The sequence below is a fragment of the Lontra canadensis genome, unplaced genomic scaffold (genome assembly GCF_010015895.1).
Source record: "Lontra canadensis isolate GAN:19392208 unplaced genomic scaffold, GSC_riverotter_1.0 scaffold13, whole genome shotgun sequence".
In the NCBI taxonomy this organism is placed as follows: Eukaryota; Metazoa; Chordata; class Mammalia; order Carnivora; family Mustelidae; genus Lontra; species Lontra canadensis.
Window position 1 is genome coordinate 5,423,723 of NW_022631007.1, and position 24,739 is coordinate 5,448,461.

General features: G+C 37.0%; 1 protein-coding gene across 2 annotated transcripts in view; it reads right to left on the reverse strand.

The window, feature by feature from the left end:
• The window catches only part of CUL3 (cullin 3), a 94,846-nt gene that overhangs the window by 39,032 nt on the left and 31,075 nt on the right, over positions 1-24,739 (reverse strand). For both annotated transcript variants that reach the window (XM_032857346.1, XM_032857347.1), the window contains one exon: positions 14,683-14,796. In XM_032857346.1, the coding sequence (XP_032713237.1) occupies positions 14,683-14,796 (114 nt within the window). The remainder of the gene's footprint in view (positions 1-14,682; positions 14,797-24,739) is intronic.

A 24,739-nucleotide genomic window follows, 5' to 3' on the forward strand; every position in this document is an offset into this window, starting at 1 on the left:
GGCCAACCTCCCTGCCACGAACAACTATAAAAGCTAGATAAATTATAAAGTACCTGTTTAAAAGCATCAACTAGGGCAGGCAGGCAGTTTCTCTAGGAACTGAGGTAGCGAGATTGGAGTCTTTCTTCCTCTGCCACAAGAAAGGGAGACCTCAACCAACCAACAGATTTCCACATAAATCTCCTTCAGCAAATGCCTACTCATGACCTAGGGCTCTTCACATTACCAGTCGACAACAGGACATCTGCCTACAAGGTGCTTTAGCCCCACAAAGCCACAGATATTACCACTCCCACCATCTTGAGAAATATCTGCCTTCCCCCCTTAACTGATGAGTTTCCTCATCAGTTACCAAGATGCTAATATTCTTAGAGATATCAAGACATGCTATGTGGACATGCAGAGCTTATGAAAGCTAAACCTGTACAAAGTCAAGGAGTGACTTTGTGAGTTAAAGAGATTCATTACTCAGAAATGGTATTAAAACAATCAAAATAAACCAAAACCATGAGCATGAAGTTCAAAAAAAAAAAATTAATTCTTAATACTTAATTTACCGGCAAGAAATAGTTCAGCAAATTTTTTAACCAACAGGTTGTTTTTTTTTTTTAATTTGTATTTTAAAAAAGAGGATAGGGGGAGATGAAGAATGTAAACAGGGATAAAAATCTTTACAAATAGTAAGCATTTGTCCTGCTTATAAACTAGAGACAAACCCTGAAAAGATTAACTCATTAAAACAACAACAACAAAGCAAATAACCCTGTAACAAATAGCTACTACCTGTTAGAACCAGTTTGAACCTGCTTTCCTAAGCTTAATCACTAGGCAATCTTCTATCAGCAAGTAATAAATGTAAGTGTTTTCGAACAGGTTCACTTTCAAGCCATGAAACAAATACAAGTTAAGAAGGCTTAACACTATAAAGACAGAAAATTTCAAAAAAAACCCCCAAACCTGGGAAAAGTAACAAAAAGTTTCTAGTGCAGTTATAGTAAAAAAAAAAAAAAAAAAAAAAAAAAACCAATCAAATTAGAGCAAAGTTTAAAGAATTGACTGTCCCAGTATTTTCCACAATGTTAGTCCTGACTACACTGTGGAAAGGGCACCAGTAAGAGAGGAAATAGTAAACTGCTCAGACAGATTAACATTTCTGGATTTAAAAATGTTACTGGGTAAAGTACGCAGAAAAGTAAAGAATACAGATGGCTTGAAAACTTACATCCATGACTAAAGCTCAAAGTCACAGTTTCCACCACTGTAAAATGGATCTAAAATCTCTCTCAGGGCTGTCAAAGTTTTCAAAAAAATGTAGTTATAAGAAATTCTCCTTGAAAATAACTTTCATGTATTTTAAGAATTGTATCCTAGGATATCTGACAAATCGAAACCTTGGTCATGTGTCTCTAAAGCTGTGTAAATTGCACCAAATCCTAAAATAAAAGCACTGTTCCCTACTCTAAAATTCAAGACTCTAATGGTAGCAGAAAAAAACCCGTATTAGAACCATAAGAGTAATGAAGTAACAGAAATCAAGATCTTGGGGAAGCCTGGGTGGCTCAGTCGGTTAAGCACCTGCCTTTTTAGCTCAGGTCATGATCCCAGGGTCCTGGGACTGAGTCCCATGATCGGTTCCCTGCTCAGCGGGGAGCCTGCTTCTCCCTTTACTGCTCCCCTTCCACCGCTCTTGCTCTCCTCTTGCTATCTCTCTAAAATAAATCTTTAAAAAAAAAAAAAAAAAGGAAAGAAAAGAAAAGAAATCAGATCTTGGAATAATGAGGTTGTAAGACTTTAGAAAGGAAGTCCTATATTTAAGTAGCAATAGAATTCATTGGTGAAGAGCTTAGATTTAAGAGCCAGATAGGTTATTTCAATCCTATCTCTGCCATTTACTAGATGTGACTTTAGCATCTGTCTCTTTCCTCATCTTAATAGTAACACCTACATTAAAATGCTATTCCACTTACTTCCACTTCTAATACTGAAAGACCAGCTTTTACAAGACCAATTCCTCTGCCAAGAACAACTATAAAAGCTGGATGAAAATAAAAAGCTACCACTTCCTCTTACCCATCAAAATAGCTACTATCAGAAAACAAAACAAAACAAAAACAGAAAATAACAAGGGTATGAAGAAACTGGAACTCTTGAGAATTGCTGGTGGAAATGCAAAATGGTGTCATTGCTATGGAAAACAGCATGGTGGTTACTCAAAAGTTAACAATGGAACTGCCATATGATCTAGCAATTCCACCATCCGGGTATATATTCAAAATAACTGAAAACAGGGTCTCAATGAATACCCATGTTCATAGCAGCACTATGCAAAATAGCCAAACAGTGGAAACAACCCTAGTGCTCACTGACAGATGAATGGATAAGCAAAATGTAGTACAAACAGGGGCAGCTGGGTGGCTCAGTCGTTAGGTGTCTGCCTTGGGCTCAGGTCATGATCCCAGGGTCCTGGGATTGAGCCCCATGTTGGGCTCCCTGCTCTGCAGGAATCCTGCTTCTCCCTCTCCCACTCCCCCCCGCTTGCTTGTGTTCCCGCTCTGGCTGTCTCTCTGTCAAATAAATAAGAAATCTTAAAAAAAAAAAAAAATGAAGTATACACATAAAACAGAATTATCATTTGGCCTTAAAAAGGGAATTCTGACACATGCTACAACATGGATTAAATCTGAGTCACAAAAGGAGAAATACTCTGTGATTCCATTTATATAAGTTATATAGATTGGTCAAGTTCATATAAATAGAAAATACAATGATGAATGCAACGGGCTCAAGGGAGAGTAATGGGAAGTTACTATTTGATGGGTACAGAGTTTTAGTTTTACAAGATGAAAAGTTCTGGAGGTAGATGGAGGTGATGGTTGCACAACAGTATGAATGTACTTATCACTGAACTGTACACTTAAAATTGGTTAAGACAATAAATTGTATGTTAACTGTATTTCACAATAATTTAAGCAAACAAACACCAACTGTTTAAAAGCATCAAAGAGCAACTAAGGCAACCTGGACTTGTGGGGCCAAGATTCTGGAGAAAGAAAAGGCAAGTAAGTACAATGAAAAGAGACCAACATTCACCCTCAGTCGTTTCCTTGGGTCACTGGTTTTATCTGGAAAACTGGAAATGAGCGGCTAAGCAGAAAGTCACAAGTAGGCTATCAAGCAGCTAAGACTTATGAAGCCAAAGTCTGAAAAGAAAGCAATGCAAAGAAGAACCAGAACTTTTTGCAAGCAGTTTTCATCAAGATGTTTAGTGACAAACCACGTAAGCATGGGCAAGACACCAAACACCAAACACAAAGCACCACTGGGAGGCTAAAGAGCTGAAGAGAGACCACACTGGCAGACTCGAAATGGTGAGGAGACAAAAGATGGAATTCAAGGCACGGTAACATGGAAAGTAAACTGATAAACACCTCAGGCTTCTAGACCCCAGATGGCTATTCTCTACGAGTAAAGACATGCTTCAGAAATAAAGGGAAACTCAAAATAGACAAACTTAGAGCCTAAAAGCCAGCTTCAACTAGATCATGGTGATTTGCCCATATTATGCCTGCCTGGCAGATGATTACATTTCCTTGGAAGGAAGATACCATCCAGGGTCTCCCAATTTTTCATACACAATGTTGACAAAATTTGAGGTTTGTCCTCCATACCAAAACAAATACCCAGTACCAAATATCTAAAAGCCAAGGGGGAAAAAACTTCAGGAAGTCAAAGCATTCTAAGACTCCTACCCAGGAAGTGGTTAAAATATACACATATATAAAGTAAACTCTAAGTCAAGGATCTATGTTATAATCTCTAAGGTAACCACAAAAATAATTTAGAAAAAGAATACATAAATATAAGTAACACAAGGTAATACTATAAATGGATAATAAAACATACTCCATTCACCTAAAAAAAAAGGCAAGGAAGCTGGGAAAATCCAATAAAGAATAGGTGAGACATAAAAAAAAAAAATCCAATATAATGGCAAACTTACACCCAAATGTACTAGTAATTATATTAAACATAAATAAACCATATGCTTCAATTTAAAAACAAAAATTATCAGATGGGCTTAAAAAGCCCATTACTGTATGGTGCTTATAAATGATAAGGACACAAAAAGGTGGAAAGGAAAGAATGGGGTGAAATTTGCCATATAAACACTAACCAAAAGAAAACTCATATAGTAATACTACACAAAGTAGACTTTAAGGCAGAAGTATAGGAAATAAAAAAGGATATTTCATAAAAATAAGAGTCAACTCAACAGGAAAATCAAATAGCCCTAAAATTTATATTCATTTTATAACAAAACCCTCAAAATATGTCAATTAAAAGGAGAAAAGACAAATCCATAGTCAAATCTAAAGATTTTAACATTTCTCAGGAGCTGACAGGACAGGCAAACAAAAATATTTAGTGAAGATGTGGAAGATGTGGACAATTTGAATATGGTTAACAAATTTAACCAAAGAGATGTTTATACAGCACTCTATTCAACAACAGCAGTTTGAAAAACTGTAACTAACTGAAATTTAAAGCTTCTCTTCAGAGACAGCATTAAAAGAGAGGAAAAAAGGCATGCCCAGAATGGAAGACAGTATCTCTTAAACTATATAAAATACATCTAGAGGGGCACCTTGATGGCTCAGTCGGTTAAGTGCCTGATTCTTGATCTCAGCTCAGGTCTTGATCTTGGATTGCGAGTTTAAGCCCCACATTGAGCTCAAAAACAGACAAACAATAAAAACATATATCTACAAAGAACTTTTACCCAGCATATATAAAAACCTCCCACAAATTACTAAAAAACAAAAATCCTATAAAACCCACATTTTAAAAAATGCAAACAGACTTTTCCACTTTTATTTATGTTACACGTCAACAAAAGTGTCAAAAAAATTAGCAGAGGACTTTCAAATTACTGCAGGGCTAGAGTACTATCAACTGGATAGAATAAACACTAAGGCACCTAATATTTTTGGTGATTTTCTAGATATTCTGATAATGATGGTGTTAAGTAAATTCTGATGACAATTAGGAAACTTAAGTCTTAACCAAGTCACTCTTTAAGGAGAATTTTAGTATCAGATTCAAACAAAATAATAAGAAAAGAAACCAGAATACTATTCTAATATGCTTCAATAGCTTACACTTGGGAGCATAGAAAGTCACTGTTCTTCAATTCCATTTGGGGAACCAAGACTATCTACCCAAACAGATGTCTACATTATAAAACTGCCCAATGACAGAACTTGGAAAAAGAAATCACAGTTGTTGAGAGCAATGCTTGATACATAATACACTCATTGTATACTTGCTGAATGAATGAATTTATCCTCATAAGCACAAAGGTGAATGAATGTTAGCTCAACTCTGAGTAAATTATCATAAATTCTGAGAGCCCCTGGGTGGCTCAGTCAGTTAAGCGTCTCTTAGTTTCGGCTCAGGTCACGATCTCACAGTAGTGGGACTGAGCTCCAGTGCAGAGTCAGCTAGGGATTATCTCCCTTTCCCTTTGCTCCTCCCCTGTGGGCTCATGCATGCTCTCTAAAATAAATGAAATCTTTTAAAAAATTATCCGAAATTCTGTTAAGCAGAGTCAATATACATAATTCTGCACTGAGGTGGTTCAGGCGAAGTGGTGAAGACTATGGGCTTTGAATTCAAAAAAAGACTTGGATTCACTATTCCAGTAATATAGTAACTGTGTGATCTTGGCAGATTATCTTCTCTAACCTTGATTTATTCATCTGTGAAATGGAGAGTACAATACTCACCTAGAAGGTGAGGTATTTAAAACATTTAGAAAAGAGTTGCAGCCATGTAATAAAGAGTATATACTGCTATATATTCAGGAAAGTATTTTTACTTTTTTAAATAAATTTAAGAATAAAAATTCTATTAGTAAAAAATAAAAATTATTGCTTTCCCCAACTACTGCTTAAAAATAGCAACAATAAAAATAGCAACGATTTAAGGATTAAATGAAATATACTTAAATATGCTAAAAACAATGCCAGACACACACTAAGGGCTTTGAAAGTGTTAGGTGCTATTACAAGGAATAGTACTGGATAGACTCCTGGCCAACTGATGCTCTATCAAACCACTTTAAGAGTTCTTAAAGAAACCGTCATCAGCTTAATACTAAATCTACCCTCACCTCTTGTTTTTTCCTTTATTACAAACAACACAAGTAACTGATCACTTTCAGTTTTAAAAAGGTATATGGGGCACCTGGGTGGCTTAGTGGGTTTAAACCGCTCCCTTCGGCTTAGGTCATGATCCCAGGGTCCTGGGACAGAGCCCCTCGTCGGGCTCTCTGCTTCCCCCCAGTCTCTCTGCCTGCTTCTCTGCCTACTTGTGATCTGTCAAATAAATAAAAATCTTAAAAAAAAAAAAAAAAAAAGAATGTAAAATGTCCGAGTTGAAAGATTTGAAAATTTAAAATGATCTAACCAACACATCATCAACCAGATCCCATAGACCGGCCTTACTGAACCCATAAACCACCTGAAATTGCAAATAAAAGTATACGTTGTATGGTATGTAGATGCACGGATATCTACTATTTTGGTAGAGGGTCAAAACCCCAGAGATAAAAACCAGAGCTCTTACCCAATAAATCTATTTTCCCTATAAATAAGGAATTAAGAGTTTTACCTAGAGAAGTTAAGTAACTTAAGCACATTAATGACAATGTAGGAACTAAAGCCAAGTGCATCTTAATTCATCATTAAATATTTTTTCTCCACTACTCCCCATTTCCTACAGGAAACACACACACACACACACACACACACAGAGGAAATCTGTACACATAAGAAGTTTGTGTACATACAGACAACATGGGACAGTACCCTTTATGAACAAAAGTTTCATTTCCTTTACTACCTCAAGAAACACGTGCTCTATTTCTGACCATACCACAGTGCCTACTTCATGCTGAACGGATACTTGCCTCCCTAAAGCCAACCTAATGGACTGCTACATCATCACTCCACACACAAAAACAGTTCATAGGGCATGGTAATCAAGGGGTTTACGGTTCTATCAATTTGTCAGAAAGAGTAACTGAGATGGAAGGCAAGATGAAATCCTCATTATCAAGCACAACATTCTTGACCTTCAACAGTATTTATGATGATGACTTTTTTTTAACATAAAGGTCTAGTACTTGGCTTGGGATCTAACCACCAAAAAATGCCAAGGTATTTATACTATCAGTCACAAATACAAAAACTACAGCACAGATGGGGAAAGCCTGTTGTTCCAGTCAGGAAAAATATCGAACAGGTGCGAAACTTAATAATCTCAAAGCCACTGGATCCTATTTTCTATTATTTTGTATTTAAGATGACATTTTAAGAGCAGAGGAAGTGCCAAAAAGACTCTTAAGCAACCTATCTGTGTTGTTCCAGAATAAAGTTATTTTCAAACTTCTCTAAATGTGCAATCTAGAATGCTGTAAAGAAGAAACATTCAAAGCCTCAAAACCTACAAGAAAAAACATGGACAAGAATTTCAGCATCTCAGTGTTCTCACCCTTCTCACCCCATCTTCTGACTTCCCAAAACACACAAATTCTTGGTAGCTTCGGCGAACAGCTTACTTCTTTCTCTCAACTCTGCTTCCTGCCACCTATTATCACTGGTAACTCCGACACTGACAAGAATGACCAATCTGACATGCTGTTTACAGGTACCTAAATATTTACTCCCATCTTTATCAGGACTCCCTTCACCCACATACTGAAATGCGCAAACCCTGAACCTCATTAGAAGACACCAAATATCTCTGGCCCTGGCGATCTTCTTTTTCCTCCTACCTTTCCTACTTTGTTATACTGAAAGGAACCTGCTCCTTACTCTCAACTGGGTCTCCATCCAGGTCTACTCATCCCTAATAACCAATACCTCCATTTCCTGGGATCTTATGACTCAGATGCCTACTTATTAAAGAGCACAGACTCACAATCAACAATCAACCATTTCAATAATGCTACTACATTAAAATCTTCCCCCATACCCAGTAAGGCTAAATTTACCTGAGCATTCTTACCTAAGACTGCCAAGTACACCTGGAAAAAGTAAAAACTCTGCTGATCACCTCTACTATGTAAACTCTGTGCTAACTCTTGCCTAAATTACCCCCTTACAACTAACTACGAGATGATCCATTTATTTACAAAGAGCTGACCCCAGCACAAGAGATCCTCCAAACCTTTTCCCTGTATTAGTCCTACTGTTGCTGAGTACACAACCACAAATTTAGTAGCTTACTACTTTTTCACAGCTCTAGAGTTCAGAAGACTAAAATCAGTTTCCCTGGACTTAAGTCAAGATGTCAACAGGGCTGATTCCTTTTAGAGGATCTGAGGAGGGAGCCCACTTTCTTGCCTTTTCCAACTTCTAGTGGCTAGCTGTACTCAGCTATAGCCCCTCCTCCATCTTCAAAGCCTATCATTCCAATCTCTGCTTCTGTTACATCACCTCCATCTCCTATTGACCCTCCTTCTGTAATGACCCTGTGATTCCACTAGGCCCACTAGGATAACCTAGAACAATCTCCTCCTCTCAAAATCCTTAACCTAATCACACCTGCAAAGTTCCTTTTGCCCTTTAAGGTAACAATCCCTAGGTTCCAGACACTAGTCATGGGCATGTCTGGGGGATCATTATTCAGCCTACCATTCTTTAACACCTCACATACTTCAGTCACCCTAAACCAATGGTCCCACCTTCTACTTTACAAAGGAGACCAAAAGCATCAAAAGTTCTTTAGCTTCTTTCTTCTTCACAATGTTATTGCTACATTCTGCTTGACCTCTTTACTCATACTTAATGACTTTCCAAATAAATAGCTCAAAGAAGCAATGACCCTCCCTTCCTGGGTTAAGGCTCACCTTGTGCCTATGAACTCACAGCCTCCCTTTAAGGAAAACCTGCAATGACATTACAGCTTTGCTATTTGTGAAAATGACTGAAGTATGGACAAATTCAAGTAAAAAAATGAAAATAAAGTTACCATAGTTTTAGGCAGAAAACTTCTCTACTAACCTTCCAGTAACCCTATAGATCACATTAGAAAACGTTTTTCTATTTCCTTTGCCATTAATTCTAATTGCTCAAAAGTAGCCTATAGAATACCATCCATAACTTTAACTTCCCTTCATACTATATTCATTTTTATAGTTTTTAAATTTTTTAAAAGGATTTTATTTATTTGTTAAAGAGGGAAGGAGAGAGAGTGGGAGGCAGGGAGAAGAAAGCAGGGGGTGGCAGGCAGAGGGAGAAGCAGGCTCCCCACTGAGCAGGGAGCAGGATGCAGAATTTGATCCTAGGACCCTGGGATCACGACCAGTGTGGAACACAGACGCTTAACCGACTGAGTCCCCAGGCATCCCGTCATTTTTACAGATTACAAAGAAAAATTAACTGAATAGTAACATATACTTAGGAGCTATATTGACAATTAAAACTATTATAGAACCAGGACAAATTTTCTTGTAAAATGCTCAAATCTTTCTCCAATCATTAATCTTTTAAACAATTAAAATTGAAAATGAAACTTTTACTAAGTAGCCCCAAACCAATCTTAGAAGTTCAACAGGTAAGTTTCATATATTAGGAAGGGGTAGAGTGGCAGAAACTAGAAGTGACTTGTTCCATCTAGAGACATGTACACATTTCTTTTTGAAATGTTGCACACGCCGCACAACCAAGTTATGTGGAACAAAGTGTGACCAGTGGCTGCCTCCATATATCCATATAACCAATGATTCCACTTTCATTTTCAAGAGTCAGTGTGTCCCATAGTATCTATACGTAGAGGCTGATGCATGACATTTTACAGACATATCTCCTTGTAAAGAGTAAAAGTCAGCTAGCTGAGTAGGTAGGTGGTAGGTAGGTAGATAGTGAAGAACCTTCTCTCCTCCCTCTCGGAGCCTGAGATCTAGAATTCCAACAGTTATAGCCGGTATTCACCATCAGAAGGTTATCTGTCTAGGATCCATGATGGTACAACCAGTATGCTTCAGATATGTGCCCTATCTAGCAGGTTATGTCACCTGAGAACTCTGGAATGACGGTAAAACTCTTCAAAGAAAATGCAGACATCGGGGCACCTGGGTGGCTCAGTGGTTTTAAGCCTCTGCCTTCGGCTCAGGTCATGATCCCGGAATCGAGCCCCGCATCAGGCTCTCTGCTCAGCAGGGAGCCTGTTTCCCTTCCTCTCTCTCTGCCTGCCTCTCTGCCTGCTTGTGATCTCTGTCAAATAAATAAAAATCTTAAAAAAAAAAATGCAGACATCAATAGGAAAAAGTCCTTATAGATTCTTGGCAATTAAAAGCAGTTACATAAATGCCTGTATTTGTCAAAGTAATTTTCTAACTCCAGTTCTGCACATTTCAAAAAATTTTACCTTAATTTTATAAAGCACTTATTGGGGCACCTGGGTGGCTCAGTGGGTTAACCCCGCTGCCTTGGGCTCAGGTCACGATCTCAGGTCCTGAGATCGAGCCCCATATCAGGCTCTTTGCTCAGTGGGGAGCCTGCTTCTCTCTCTCTCTGCCTGCCTCTCTGCCTACTTGTGATCTTCCTCTGTCAAATAAATAAATAAAATCTTTAAAAAATAAAAAAAAATAATAAAAAAATAAAAAGCACTTATCTAATTAAGCCCAGAATACTAAGCATAAAAAGGCAAAATAAAGAGAATAAAAGAGTATGAAAATGAAAGAATTCGATCTTGTGGAATGTGAAGATATTTTATCAACAACACTTTAAATTCTCTCCAAATCCTTAACAGCATGTATTTTTAAAAGATTTTTGATTCAAGAAAGAGCGAGCAGAAGCAGGGGGAGGCTCAGAGGGACAAGCAGACTCCCTGTTGAGCATGGAACCCCATGCAGGTGGATCCTAGGATCCTGAGATCAGGACCTGAGCCCAAAATCAAGAGTCAGACACTTAAACTGACTGAGCTACCCCAGTACCCCAACAATAATATATTTTTTAAAAGATTATTTATTTATTTATTTACTTATTTATTTGAGAAAAAGAGTGCACAAGCAAGTACAAGGGGTGAGGTGCAGAGGGAGAAGCAGACTCCCCTTGAGCAGGGAGCCCAATGCAGGGCTTGATCCCAGGACACTGAGATCATGACCTGACCCGAAGGCAGACAAACAACAGCATATTTTAAAAAGCATTTTGCAAAACTGTAATCTATAATCTATTAAAAATTAATTTATAATCTATAAAAACTGTAATCTATAATCTACTAAAAATCTATGATCTATTAAATCTATAATCTATATCTATTATAATCTATAATCTATATAATAATCTAAAATCTATTTTTAAAAAAAGATTCCATGTACATGTATTTATTCAAGTTACACTTGAATGCCTAGTTGGTGCAAGCTGTGATAGGTGTTGGGGACACAGTGGTGACAAGACACTGGCCCCTCCTCATAATGTTCAGTCTAATGGAGAGACAAGGCCCTAAACAGCTGTTAATAATGACTGTGATAAATGATACAAAGGAAGAGCACTGGGTACAAGGAGAGCAACTGCGGCCAGTAGGCAGTACACAGTGTAGGTCAGGGAAAGCTTACCAGAAATCTACTGAGACTTAAAGGATAAGTAGGAGCAAATCACATACGGAGAGGAAACATTCTAGAAACATTTCCACACAGAAGACATGTGTGAAGATTTCAAGATGAGCAATAAGAACTTCAGCTGACTTGATCACATGCTTTCAACTAAGCACTCTAGGAGCACAGCGAGTATTCTAAGACTAGTCACGAAATGCTCTGAGAGAGAAATGAAGGTGCTTTCCTTCTACTGTCGAAAATCGAAAAACTGCAGATTCTAGAAATACATGATGGAGGACAAAGACAATGACAAGAATAATTCCCAGGTTTCTGGCATGAACAAATAGAATGGTACCAATTTTGCATTCATTTGGAAATGCCAACTTTGAAGTCCCTCTCAGACAACAAAGATGGCATCAACTTGACAAATGAATATAACAAAGCTTAATCTCAGAAAACGAGAATGGAGATGTGATTTGGGAATCATCTGCACAGAGGTACTTACTGAAGCTACAGCAGGAGCTGAGGTGAACCAGGAGGAGAAAGTCCAGGTTACTAAGCCCTAAGACTGCCTCTATTTAAAGGGCAGAGGAGGAGTAGCTGAGAAGGAACAGTCGGAAAGGCAGGAGGCATACCGAGGGAATGCTATGTCACTGAAACCAAAGGCCAGCACATGAAAAGAGTAGCCAACTGTCCCCAAAGGCCAGCACGTGAAAAGAAAAGAGTAGTCAACTGTCCCCGGTGCTGCAGAAAAAAAATCAAGGAGCACAAGCATTTGCAGTGATCTCTGACTTCAGAGATGTGCAGACATGGTGATCCTCATAAGAGCAAGACTGAAGAGCATTAATTGAGGAAGAAGCTTAACTGGAATGTATTCAAAGTGAACCAAAGATGAGAAAAGGGAGATAGCCAAGGGTCAACATTTCTTAGGAGACATTTGCCTGTGAATGACAATGACCCTAGGAGGCAGCACAGAGTAAAACAGAAAATTTAGTAGGATTCTGAGGATGTGAGTGGCCTAAACATGTCTCATGTGTATAAGGAAGACTCGGTAAAAAGGTAGAATCTGAAAACACTTGAGGTTTTTGACAACGTAGAAAGGGATGTGATGTGCTTAGCACAAGAGGAAAATTGGCCTTTAACATGAGGGAAGACAATGCCTCCATTAAAATAAGAGGGAAATGGAAAAACACAAAAGGGAAAAAATACAGGCAAAACTGGAGATTTAGTGGTTAAGAAAAGAACATAGGTTCCACCTGATACTTGCTCTTTTCTGTGAGAAGTGGAAGGCAATATTATTTAAGAGTGAGGAGGCCAGCAGGAAAGCTGGAGGTTTGGAGAGAAACTAGTAGAGGGGAAATAAGACAACTGGACATTGTGACAAAGGACAAACAGTTGTAATGATCTACCCTGTTGGGAGTTTCCTCCAGCAGAGGCCCAGGAAAGCTAAGTTGCTGGTTTTATTCAGGGCTGTGGTCCTATCAGGTTTGATGAAAGGATAAAGGGACAAGAAACCTTAATCCTAGTGAGTTTTTATTGAGTACATTATTTGGTCCAGGGGCTATAGTACTCTGTATGAATGGCACCTTCAAGCATCATGGCTACCCTACCCAATGAGCAAAATATTATTTTCATTTTATAAATGAGGAAGCCGAGGAATAAACTGATTTGTTTCTTGACTATCATCACATAACAGTCAGGATTCAAGGTTTGACATTTCATTTGGGAACCCTCTCCCCAACCCCGCCAAAAGGGAAGTGAAATAGAACAGAAGTTTTTTAAAACATGTAAGAGTGACTGTGTGTATAATCTTGAAATACTTCTTTTATCAATAGAGTAATGGACCATAAAATTAGTGTTTGTTAGTGTTAAAATTTAAAGACTCGTCAAATCTAGAACTTAATGAGAACAGTATAAGCTAACTTATTTCACATTTATATCCAAGGCATTGTATGTTTTCACATGCTATCTCTACCTCAAAATGTCAGCACAGAATGAATCTACCTCCTGAAGAGGAAAATGAGGCTCAGAAAGGCTAAATACTGTTCTACTTTTTTTAACCAACCCCTAAAAATTGAAGTAGCCTCTCCCTGACCCCCGTGCCACTAAGCCCTGTAAAACCAGGGGTAATAGGCCTGGCTGCATTCTCTGAGCAGAACAAAAAACTCCAGAGCTGTTTGCTCTCACTGGAAATTCTTTCCAACCACTGCTTTATGCTAGCAAGTGAAAGAAACTAGGACATGCTCTCATCACTATAGCTAGAATCAAACTAAAGAAACTGAAAATAAAAATTTGAAAAACAGAGAGTAAAACCTTAGAAGAAAACCGTTATGTCCAATTTCCAAATATAAACACTGAAGTAACAAGAAAAGTTATTAGACTTGTTAATTCTGCACTGACACAGTAATTAAGCTTGATGAATCTGGCTCCATTCTATAATCACACAAAGGTAAGAAAAAACTCGATAGTTAATCTCCTTTATAGTCATTAAACAGCTTAGCTCATATCAATGTTTTCCAAATTGCTGAATATGGTATTTTCCTTTACTGACAAAAACAAAAAACAATAGTAACAGGTAAGAAATGGAATATGTATCTGAATAACATACACTGAAAAGATCCACTATTAAGACAGAGAGCAGCTATTAGAATATAATTATTACAAGCATACTTGTATAAAATGACACCTCATCACTGAAGATGTAAAGACATTAGGTTTTTAAAAACATGTAAGAGAATACTAAGCTTTCATCTCTCATGCTGTCATTGAACCACTGTCACTCAAAAAGAGACATTAATAAAGTTTTTCAGCATTTTCCATTTTGAAGTATAAGTGTTGTATACTGAGAAAAAAAAATTAGACCTTTCTCTTTCAGTCTTCCATTCTAATCATTAAATATATGAATAATTAAGGTTCTACTTCATATAAGCTAAGGCTGGTCCCTGTAAAGGAAGTTTTTTTTTTTTAAAGTAACACCTTCCACACTGACCTGTGCCATTCAACTAAAGGGACAGAAAGAAGAAAGAAACGGTTTTGAAATGCCTAACTTCTTAAAGGAAAAACAAAAAAGCTCTACTTACCATATACATTAGTATGTCTCTAATCATCACCATAGCTGTTTGATGATCATTCCAAGCTTGATTTAGCGTTTGAAGAAAGTTGTTATTCAATGAATTTAGTACATCTTCTCGCACCTATTAACAGAAGAGTTCATTAAAGTATTTTACACATGTGCACACATACAAACACACTCTCATATGTATACATGCACATATCTGTTCAATAAAATGGTATGGAATATTCAATTTTACATCAAAGAAATAGGTTATAGGCCAGTAGAAATATTTTAAGCTATAATATAACCTAAATACAGATAACTAACAAATGTGTTGTATAGTCCAGACCTATCTCCTGATCTCCAGAATCATAAGGCAACCTCCTGGGCAGTTCTCAACCCTCCAACAACCTAACATCACAGTCAAAATAAAATCCTAAATACTTTAAGGAACTATAGGGCCCCAGAGAATTGGTCCCAGGCTATTGTTCCAACTAAATTTCTTACTACACCTCCCCTTCCCCATCCTTGCAGAATGGTTAAAAATGTTGACTTAGGAGTCAAACTACTGGGCTCAACTCCAGCTCCCTGACTAGCTGTGTTACCTTGGGTAATTTATTCCATCTCTGTGCCTCAGTTTCCTTACATGTGAAACAGTATCCATTTCGTAGAATTGCTGTAGAGGTTAAATGAACACTAGTGACACACTAAGAACAGTGCCTAGCACTCGGCCAACACTTACTGAGCATAAACTATTAATTCACCATGCTCCAGCTACCATGGGGCTGCATCCAACAACTGTGTTCTACTCTGCTCTGCACATTTCACAGTTTACACCCTGTTTTCTACCCAAGTTTCACTTCCACAAAGAGGTCTTTCCTGACCACCCTATTTCAAACAACTTCTATCTCCACTCTTTGCACTAATTTTTCCTCACAGTACTTGTCATTGCCTACTGTTTTACCTATTTATCCACTTACTGTTCCTCTCACTAAAATGGAAGATCCACACCAGCAGGGATTTTGTCTTTTTTCCATGTGTGCCTCCCACACCCAGAACAGTGCCTGGCATCTAGAAGACCCTTTACTTTATTCACCCTACCCTCCAATACCATGATCCACCATCAACATGGTAAGCTTTTTCAGGGTATCTATCTTTGCACATCAAGTTGCCTTGAGTCTGAAATGCCTTTGCAATGCAATCCTGCTAAGACTACTCAGACTCCAAGAATTCCTTTCCATAGTCCACAAGCATGTTGCCACCTTCTCCAATAAATTCCTTACTAGTACTTCCTGCTACGCTATCTGTCCAATGATATGATTACTGACTAGAAAATGGAATTTAGACTGATTCTAGCTTTATCATAAAAAAGCAGTTTGTCCTCTAAGTTCCTGTAACTTTGGGACTACACTGCCAACCTCCCTAATTATTCCAACCCAATCAAATCCTCCACGGTCTAGCCCTAACCAGACATGTTCTAGCTCCAAACACCTCTAGTAGTGATTAAACATTTTTAGGTTGGGGAGAATCTGAAGTCATGGTGTTTTGTGAGAAACAAATTATTTAATGTGTGTTGAGATATATAGATACCTATAAACTTGAATTATAAACAGTAAATAAAATGTCACTGCATATTAGCACTAGTATAAACAAGTAAAAACAAGTAGTGGCAAGTGCCGAAGACTGAAAAAATATATATATACAAAACACACTATTCCCACAAACGGGAGAATAAATTCAAATTGAGAAAACTATCTAATTTTTCTTATATACTAGAGGAAAAACACCTGTTAAGAGTTTTAGTGATGAAACAATGTTCTAGTAGATGTGTAGTCTGAAAATCACTAGCCTATATCACATAATTTAGCACTGTATCACAGGTAATCTTTGCTTCATAAGACTAATAAGCTCCTTGACTTTAAAACGTATCACCCATAAGCATACTGACTATATCAAAAGTGACACACACGTTGGTTCATAGATAGTACTGTGTTAAATACTTTTTTGTAAAGTGGATACTAAAGCATTTATTCCAACTCATTAAGTCTGGCACTTGTCAGATGCAAATTCCCATGACAGCTAACACTAAAAAACCCCACAAACTGAAAATATGCCTATTTATAAAATTCCTAACCAATCTTCATATACTTTCAGTGAACCACTAAATTTTAAATAGCAATTAAATTAAATAATGACAATACTAGGGAAACAGTACTATATATCTAACAATTAATTATTCTTAATGACTTAAGTGAACTTCTGAATACCCCTCTGTTATAAAGTCAAGTTACATGTTAACAAAGTCACCCTAATTTTGGAATGCAAAAATGTGCTTGGTATATCTGTTAAATGAATGAAAAACTGACCACTCAAATTTTAAAAAGACATGTGTCCTAAAATTACTGATTTATATACACTTCCAAATAAAACACCTCAAGTATTTATATAATATTCATACTTACACCTGCCTTTCAACAAAATAAAAATGTGATCAACTAGCACAATGTGTCATAAATGATAAAACTGCTTTATTTGCATCATGCCTCAAAAAATTATCCTGACAAATCAGTAACAATGAATTTTACTTAGCAGAAAATAGCTGCTATTAATTTTGTTATTTTTACTTTGTTTTTTACTGTTGAAGTTAGATGTGGTCATGGATCTGCTTTGGCCAATGACCTAAGCACAAATGATACATCATTTTTATATAATGTAAACTTCATCATCTTAGTAATTTTTAAGTGTAAAATTCAGTGATATTAAATATATTCACAATAATTAACCTCTACCACAGGACATGAGAGTTGTAAGAGGTGCCCCAGAAGATCTCCTGCTGGTCAGACATACTCTGTTACATTTATTTTTGAATGATTACGCTCACACACACAGACACAGGACTATAAGACATAAAATAAATGCTTTACATACACTTGCTGCATTCTCCTAATTATTCAGATCACTCTATGAACAAATAATTCTTCTGCTAGTGATGCCTCAGAAAACTGTCCTACTCTGAGATGAAAAGTGAACAAATACTTGTTCAAATATACATAATAAAAGGTAGGAATAAGATGAAAATTCAACCTTTATGAAGATTAAAATGGGCATTTTAAAAGGTAAGTTTACATATAAACCAAAAAACACATTAAGTAGGGGATAAAAAGATTTAACTCTTATTTTACAAACTGTTAACAGAATACATAAAATTTACAAGAGACAGGAATTGGGGTCAGTTTGTGTATGAATAACATGGTTAATCTCACACCCTCAAAACGGTTTTTGCATCAGCAAAGGCAAACAGGAAGGAACCCTGCTACAGAGGTGGTACCAGTACCATAGGGGGCAAGCAGACCAAGTATATCCACCATTACTATATAGGAAAAGCTACATGAAGGTTATCCAGGTGAAGAGCTAGAATTTGAGGGGTAAAACGAGGAAAAAACAAGCAACAAAGCCATGGAAACAGAGAATAGGATGGGACCAGCTGTGACAATGAGGCTAAAATGAGTAATTGAAAACTGATGGCTTGTTCATGGCACTTAGTCTTGCAAAAAGCAAGATACAGACAGTAGCCAAGAGCAGTAGATCACGAACCTGGAAGAAAATTAGAATCCCTTGAAGAGCAACAGATTTTGTTCAAGAGCATGAGATGACAAAACACAGACTGGGAGAAAATATTTGGAGGTGTATCTGGTAAAGGACTGTTACCCAATATATATATATTATATATATACAAGGAATTAAAAAAAGTCACCAAGAAAACCCAATCTAAAATACTGGCAAAAGACCTGGCCACCTCACCAAAAAAGACAACCAGATGGCAAATAAGCACACTGAAAGATGTCCAACATCTGATTAAGAAGTTGCAAAATGAGGGGCACCTAGGTGACTCAGTCTGTATAGTATGCGACTCTATAGTGTAGAGATTACTTAGTAAAATCTTTAAAGAAAGAAAGAAATTGCAAATTAAAACAACAACGGGACACCCTTACACATTTATCAGAATGGCCAAAATCCAAAACACTGACTACACCAAATACTGCTGAGGATATAGCGAACAAGCACTTTTGCTCACTGCTGGTGGGAATGCAAAATGATACAGAGCTACTTTGGAGGACAGTTTGGTAGTTTCTTAAAAAACTACATGTACTCCCACCATACCATCTATCAATTAGGCTCCTTGCTATAAATATCGAAAGAGTTGACAACTTATGTCCAAACAAAACCCCAGACTCACATGTTTACAGCAGCTTTATTCATAATTGCCAAAACTTGGAAGCAACCAAAACTTCCTTCGGTAGGTGAAACAATATACTGTGGTACATCCAGAAAACAGAGTATTATTCAGTACTAAAAAGATATGATCCATTAACCCACCAATGGTGGCACCTTAAGTGCAAATTACCAAGTGAAAGAACACAATCTGAAAATGCTACTGCCTACCATATCATTCCAACTACATGACATTCTGGAAAAGGCAAAACAAAAGAGACTATAAAAAGATCAAAAGAGGGGCGCCTAGGTGGCTCAGTGGGTTAAAGCCTCTGCTTTAGGCTCAGGTCATGATCCTAGGATCCTGGGATCTAGCTCCGCATCAGGCTCTCTGCTTAGCAGGGAGCCTGCTTCCTTCTCTCTGCCTACTTGTGATCTCTAGCTATCAAATAAATAAATAAAATCTTTAAAAGAAAAAAGATCAAAAGAAGAAGATCAGGTGCTAGGAGTTAGGGTAGAGGGAAAGATGAACAGACAGAGCACAGAGGATTTTTAGGGTAACGCAACTATTTCGTATGGTACTAAAATGGATACATTTCTTTATACAATCATTAAAATCCACAGAATGTACAACACATGAAGAGTGACCCCTAACATAAACTATGGACTTTGGGTGATAATGACAAGTCACTGTAACAAATGTACCACTCTGGTATGGGATGCTACTGATAGTGGGGGGGAGGCAGTGGGAATATGGGAAATGACTATACCGTCTCAATTCTGCTATAAATCTAAAAATGACTGAAAAAATAGTCTATTTAAAAAAAAACAAAAAAGATTCGGGGGCTGACCGAAGACCAAGAAAAGACAATCTCTCTTTTTTCAACACAAGTATGTTTTGTATACTTAATAATATTGATACAATTCTGAATCCTGATTTTTTAAAGAACAATTAACATTCAACATTATTACCCTCTGCTTTAGGAGAAAAATACCTAGTTACAGCATTTCAAAGCATGATAACAATTCAAAGAAAAAGGTTCTATCAGAATAAAATACAGAAAGAAAAAGTCATCTGAGATTTTAACCAACTGCCAACCTAACACCAAAAGCATTATCTATAAAAGGAAAAAATGATAAACTGGACCTCATCAAAATCAGAAACTTCTCTTTTGCAGACACTGTTAAAACAATAAATAAGCTACAGACTGGGAGAAAATATCAAATAATCTGTATCCAGAATCTCTCTCTCTAGAGATATAAAAACTCTTACAACTCAGTGAAGAAAAGCAAACAATTAAGAAATGGGCAAAAGACTTGAAAAGACACTTTACTGAAGAGGTTATATAAAGGCAATTTTACACATGAAAACATGTACAACACTAGCCATTAAGGAAATGAAAATTTAAAAAAGAAGATACCCATTATAATAGCTAAAATAAAATATACTGACAATACCAAGTGCTGACAAAGATGCCAAACAACTCGAACTCTTCTTATACATTGCTAGTGAGAATGCAAAATGGTATAGCCCTAGAGGAAACAGTTTGGCGTATGACCTAGCAATCCCACTCATAGGTATTTATCCCAGAGAAATGAAAACTTACATACACACAAAACCTATACATGACGGAGAAAGGGGAACCCTCCTACACTGTTGGTGGGAATGCAAGCTGGTGCAACCACTCTGGAAAACAGCATGGAGGTTCCTCAAAATGTTGAAAATAGAACTACCCTATGACCCAGCAATTGCACTGATGGGTATTTACCCTAAAGATACAAACGTAGTGATCTGAAGGGGCACGTGCACCCGAATGTTTACAGCAGCAATGTCTACAATAGCCAAACTATGGAAAGAACCTAGATGTCCATCAACAGACAAATGGATAAAGAAGATGTGGTATATATACACAATGGAATACTATGCAGCCATCAAAAGAAATGAAATCTTGCCATTTGCGACGACATGGATGGAACTAGAGGGTATCATGCTTAGCGAAATATAAGTCAATTGGAGAAAGACAACTATCATATGATCTGATATGAGGGAGAGGAGATGCAACATGGGGAGTTAAGGGGACAGGAGAAAAGTAAATGAAGCAAGATGGGATTGGGAGGGAGATAAACCATAAGTGACTCTTAATCTCACAAAACAAACTGAGGGTTGCTGGGGGGAGGGGGGTTGGGAGACGGGGGGTAGGGTTATGGACATTGGGGAGGGTATGTGCTATGGTGAGTGCTGTGAAGTGTGTAAACCTGGCGATTCACAGACCTGTACCCCTGGGGATAAAAATATATATGTTTATAAAAAATAAGATAAAAAAAAAAAACCCTATACATGAATGTTCACAGTAGCTCTCTTCATAATCACAAAAAAACTACATACCATCCAAAACTCATTGAACAAATAAATAGGTAAATGGATATGTAAACCGTGGTACATTCACACAATAGAATATATCACTCAGCAGTAAAAAGGAACAAACTACCGATACATACAACACCTTGGCGCAATCTCAAAATAACTATGCTGAATGAAAAACGTTTGTTTCTAAAGGTTACAGACTGTATTATTCCATTTACAAGACATTCTTGAGAAAACAAAACTACAGTCACAGAATAGATCAGTGGTTGCCAAATCTCAGGGAAGGAGGAGTATATGACTACAAAGGGAAAACAGCGAGTGTTCTGGGGTGAAGAAATGTTCTGTACTAATTATGGCAGCATTTATATGAATCTATACACATGGGCTAAAATTCATAGAAATGTATATGAAAATAAACGGCTAATATCAACTTTTTAAAATCTGCAACAACTATGATTCTCAAGTTGTGCCGTTTCGTTATTATACTGTAAACATAAGCTAGGATGTCACAATGTTTATTCTTAAAAGCAACTTGAGGGGTGCTCTGGCGGCTCAGTTGGTAAGCAACTGCCTTCAGCTCAGGTCATGATTCCAGGTTGCAGGGATTAAGCCCAGAGACAGACGGGCTCTCGCTGCTCAGCAGCAGGGGCGGGGGCTGTCAGTCGGCTTCTCTAGCTCCCTTTGCCCCTCCTCCCAGCTTGTACTAATAAATGAATAAAATCTTAAGAAAAAAAAAAAAAAAGGCAAACTGAATGCCAATCAAAGAACTGTTAATTACTTCAGGGGTGTCAACTTATGAATGACTCTGGAATAATTCAAACTGGCATACTACATTCTTCATTTCTGTGAACATAGCTTTTCCTGTCCTTTTAATTACATCCTCAGCCAAGATTAAAGTGGAATTACTAAGTCAAAAGAAAATGTTTAATTTTCAGCACTGTGATTAAAATCTGTTCACTGATAATGTCCAAGTTGCATGAAACACATCTTCAATCAAATTATTGGCAAAAGGAAGAGGAGGATGGAAAGGAGGATGACAAGAGAGGCCAGTAGGCATGAGCATGCCAAGACCTATAAGCTCCCAGTCTTTGCCCTTGAGTTTTCTTATCTAAGTATCTTCATGGATTGACAAGGATGCTAACCTTGGGCCAGGAGTTCTTGGCTGATTGGAGAGTCAAAGACATTAATAATCTGCACAGTCTTTTCCCCCACCCCTGCTGCCAACACACACAATTAAATCATTAATTACAATTTTCTTTCACCCTCTCAGTTTCAATGCCTGGGCAAAATCCCAGCCAGCCAATCCTAATTAAATGTTTAGGTAACACAAAGAAATTCATTGGCTAAAACTAATTATAAAAATTTTAGCTCTAAAGTCCACTGAAACTAGAAATGAGCCATATAATTAATGTGATATGGACTACTGAAAATTAACGACTTCCTTCTTAAAAAGTCTCAAAACTCAGGACAATTTTTAATTCAAATACAGACAAATCTCTGAAGTACAGAAAACTATATTTAGCATTATTCTGCATTGAAATATTGATATACACATTGTGTATTAAAAACACGAAGTGGGGGCGCCTGGGTGGCTCAGTGGGTTAAAGCCTCTGCTTTCGTTTGGCTCAGGTCATGATCCCAGGGTCCTGGGACTGAGCCCCACATCAGGCTCTCTGCTTAGCAGGGAGCCTGCTTCCTCCTCTCTCTGCCTACTTGTGATCTGTCAAATAAATAAATAAAATCTTAAAAAAAAAAAGAAATTGATAAAAAAATAAATAAAAACACAAAATGGGTCATGAATAACATGGAGCATATGCTAATTACACAAGAAACATTTACAAAATATCACAGAGAAACTAAAATTTTAAAGGCATATAATCTCCTAGAAATCTAAAGTATTTTAACCATCACTCAAAGTTAAAAAATCAAATTAGTATTTGAGGAAAACTTTCAGGGCAGTTACTAACCAGGCCTTTGAATAAGTTAGTTAACTTATCTGGTCTGTAGTTCCTCCTACCCATATTATTAACGGGGTTGACTAGAACAATGGCATTTATTTCCTGCTCCACTAAGATGTCTTAATACTACTGCAAGGTAGGCTCCATTTTCCCTGAGTAAATATGATTTATATTGGTTCTGTAGAATTTAAAAAGTGGCATTTTCCACTCTTTTGGGAAAAAAAAATTAAGAGCCACAGGATGTCTGCTAAGTACCTTCCGGTCTCCAAATTCTGAAACAAATATTATTTCATCTGACTATTTAGATAAATATGCAACATTTACATGATCAAAAATAACATTTAAGTTTCCACTTACATCTGAATTTTTTCAGGGGCCTGTCACTTTACAAATTTTACGTTATGTAAACCCTATTCTTCTAAGGAATATCATTAAAGAGTTATTCTTGAAGAGCTCAAAAACTTCCATCAGTGATGACATACACCTGTCAATAAAAGTGGCTACCTACAGAAGTTCATCTCCACGAAGTGTAGAAGACACCTCTCCTAATCTGACACACATAGGTTTTAAAAAGCTCCATAGCTCTTCGCTTTCTCCTGAGAACTCTTAATTTAAAAGATTAAAAAGAAATAGTATAATACTTTGCTATTTTTATGTTAACAGTCCTATATAGGGAATAGTGGCAGCACAGGACCGCAGTTGCTGAAAAGTTTGCCTGTCTGATGCAAATCACAGATCCAACACTTAATAGATACATAACCACCAGTTACTTCTTTGTGTATCAAGTTTTTACAAAAGAGGAATAATAACAACACCTAGTTCAAGGAGGTGTTGTGTGGATAAAATGAGTTAATATATAAATAATGCTTACAACAGGGCCCAGCCCACAGTAAATGTCCTATAAGCATTTGTTATAACCATAATGTTATTGGTATTACTTATTTATAACAGTATCACATAAATATTTGATCTTGCTACTCTGTAAGTGTGGTCCTTATATAGAATAAGGTTCAAGACCGTCATCATGATCATTATCATCACCTTGGAACTTGTTAGAAACTCAAAATCTTGGGTCCTAAGTCAGTTCTACTGAATCAGGATCTGCATTCCCAAGTGCTTTAGATTTTGAAAAACAGGTGACACAAAACACATATACATAAATATGGTGACATATGTTATACAGTACTTCCTAAACGCTCAATTTCTACTTGATTCTTGCTTTCCTTTCTTCTAAAAAACAAATTTCTCTGTTAACTGGAAGGAATCCTTTTACTTCATAAGCAGAGGAGTTTGTAAAGCAGCTAATATCTAATATCTGTATACTCAAGGTAAGTTTGAATAGATACTGCTCTCTCTCACAATATATAACAACCTTAAGATTTTTGTATTTCAAAAGCAAACTTATACTAAGCTTACAAGCATTAATCTTAAATTTGTTGGTATCTTAAACTTTCCAAGAATTTACTAACGACAAAAGATTCCTCAATGATATAAAATTCAATGCCTTCCTGATACTTTCTAGTCTGATAGTATTGTTTCTCACTATT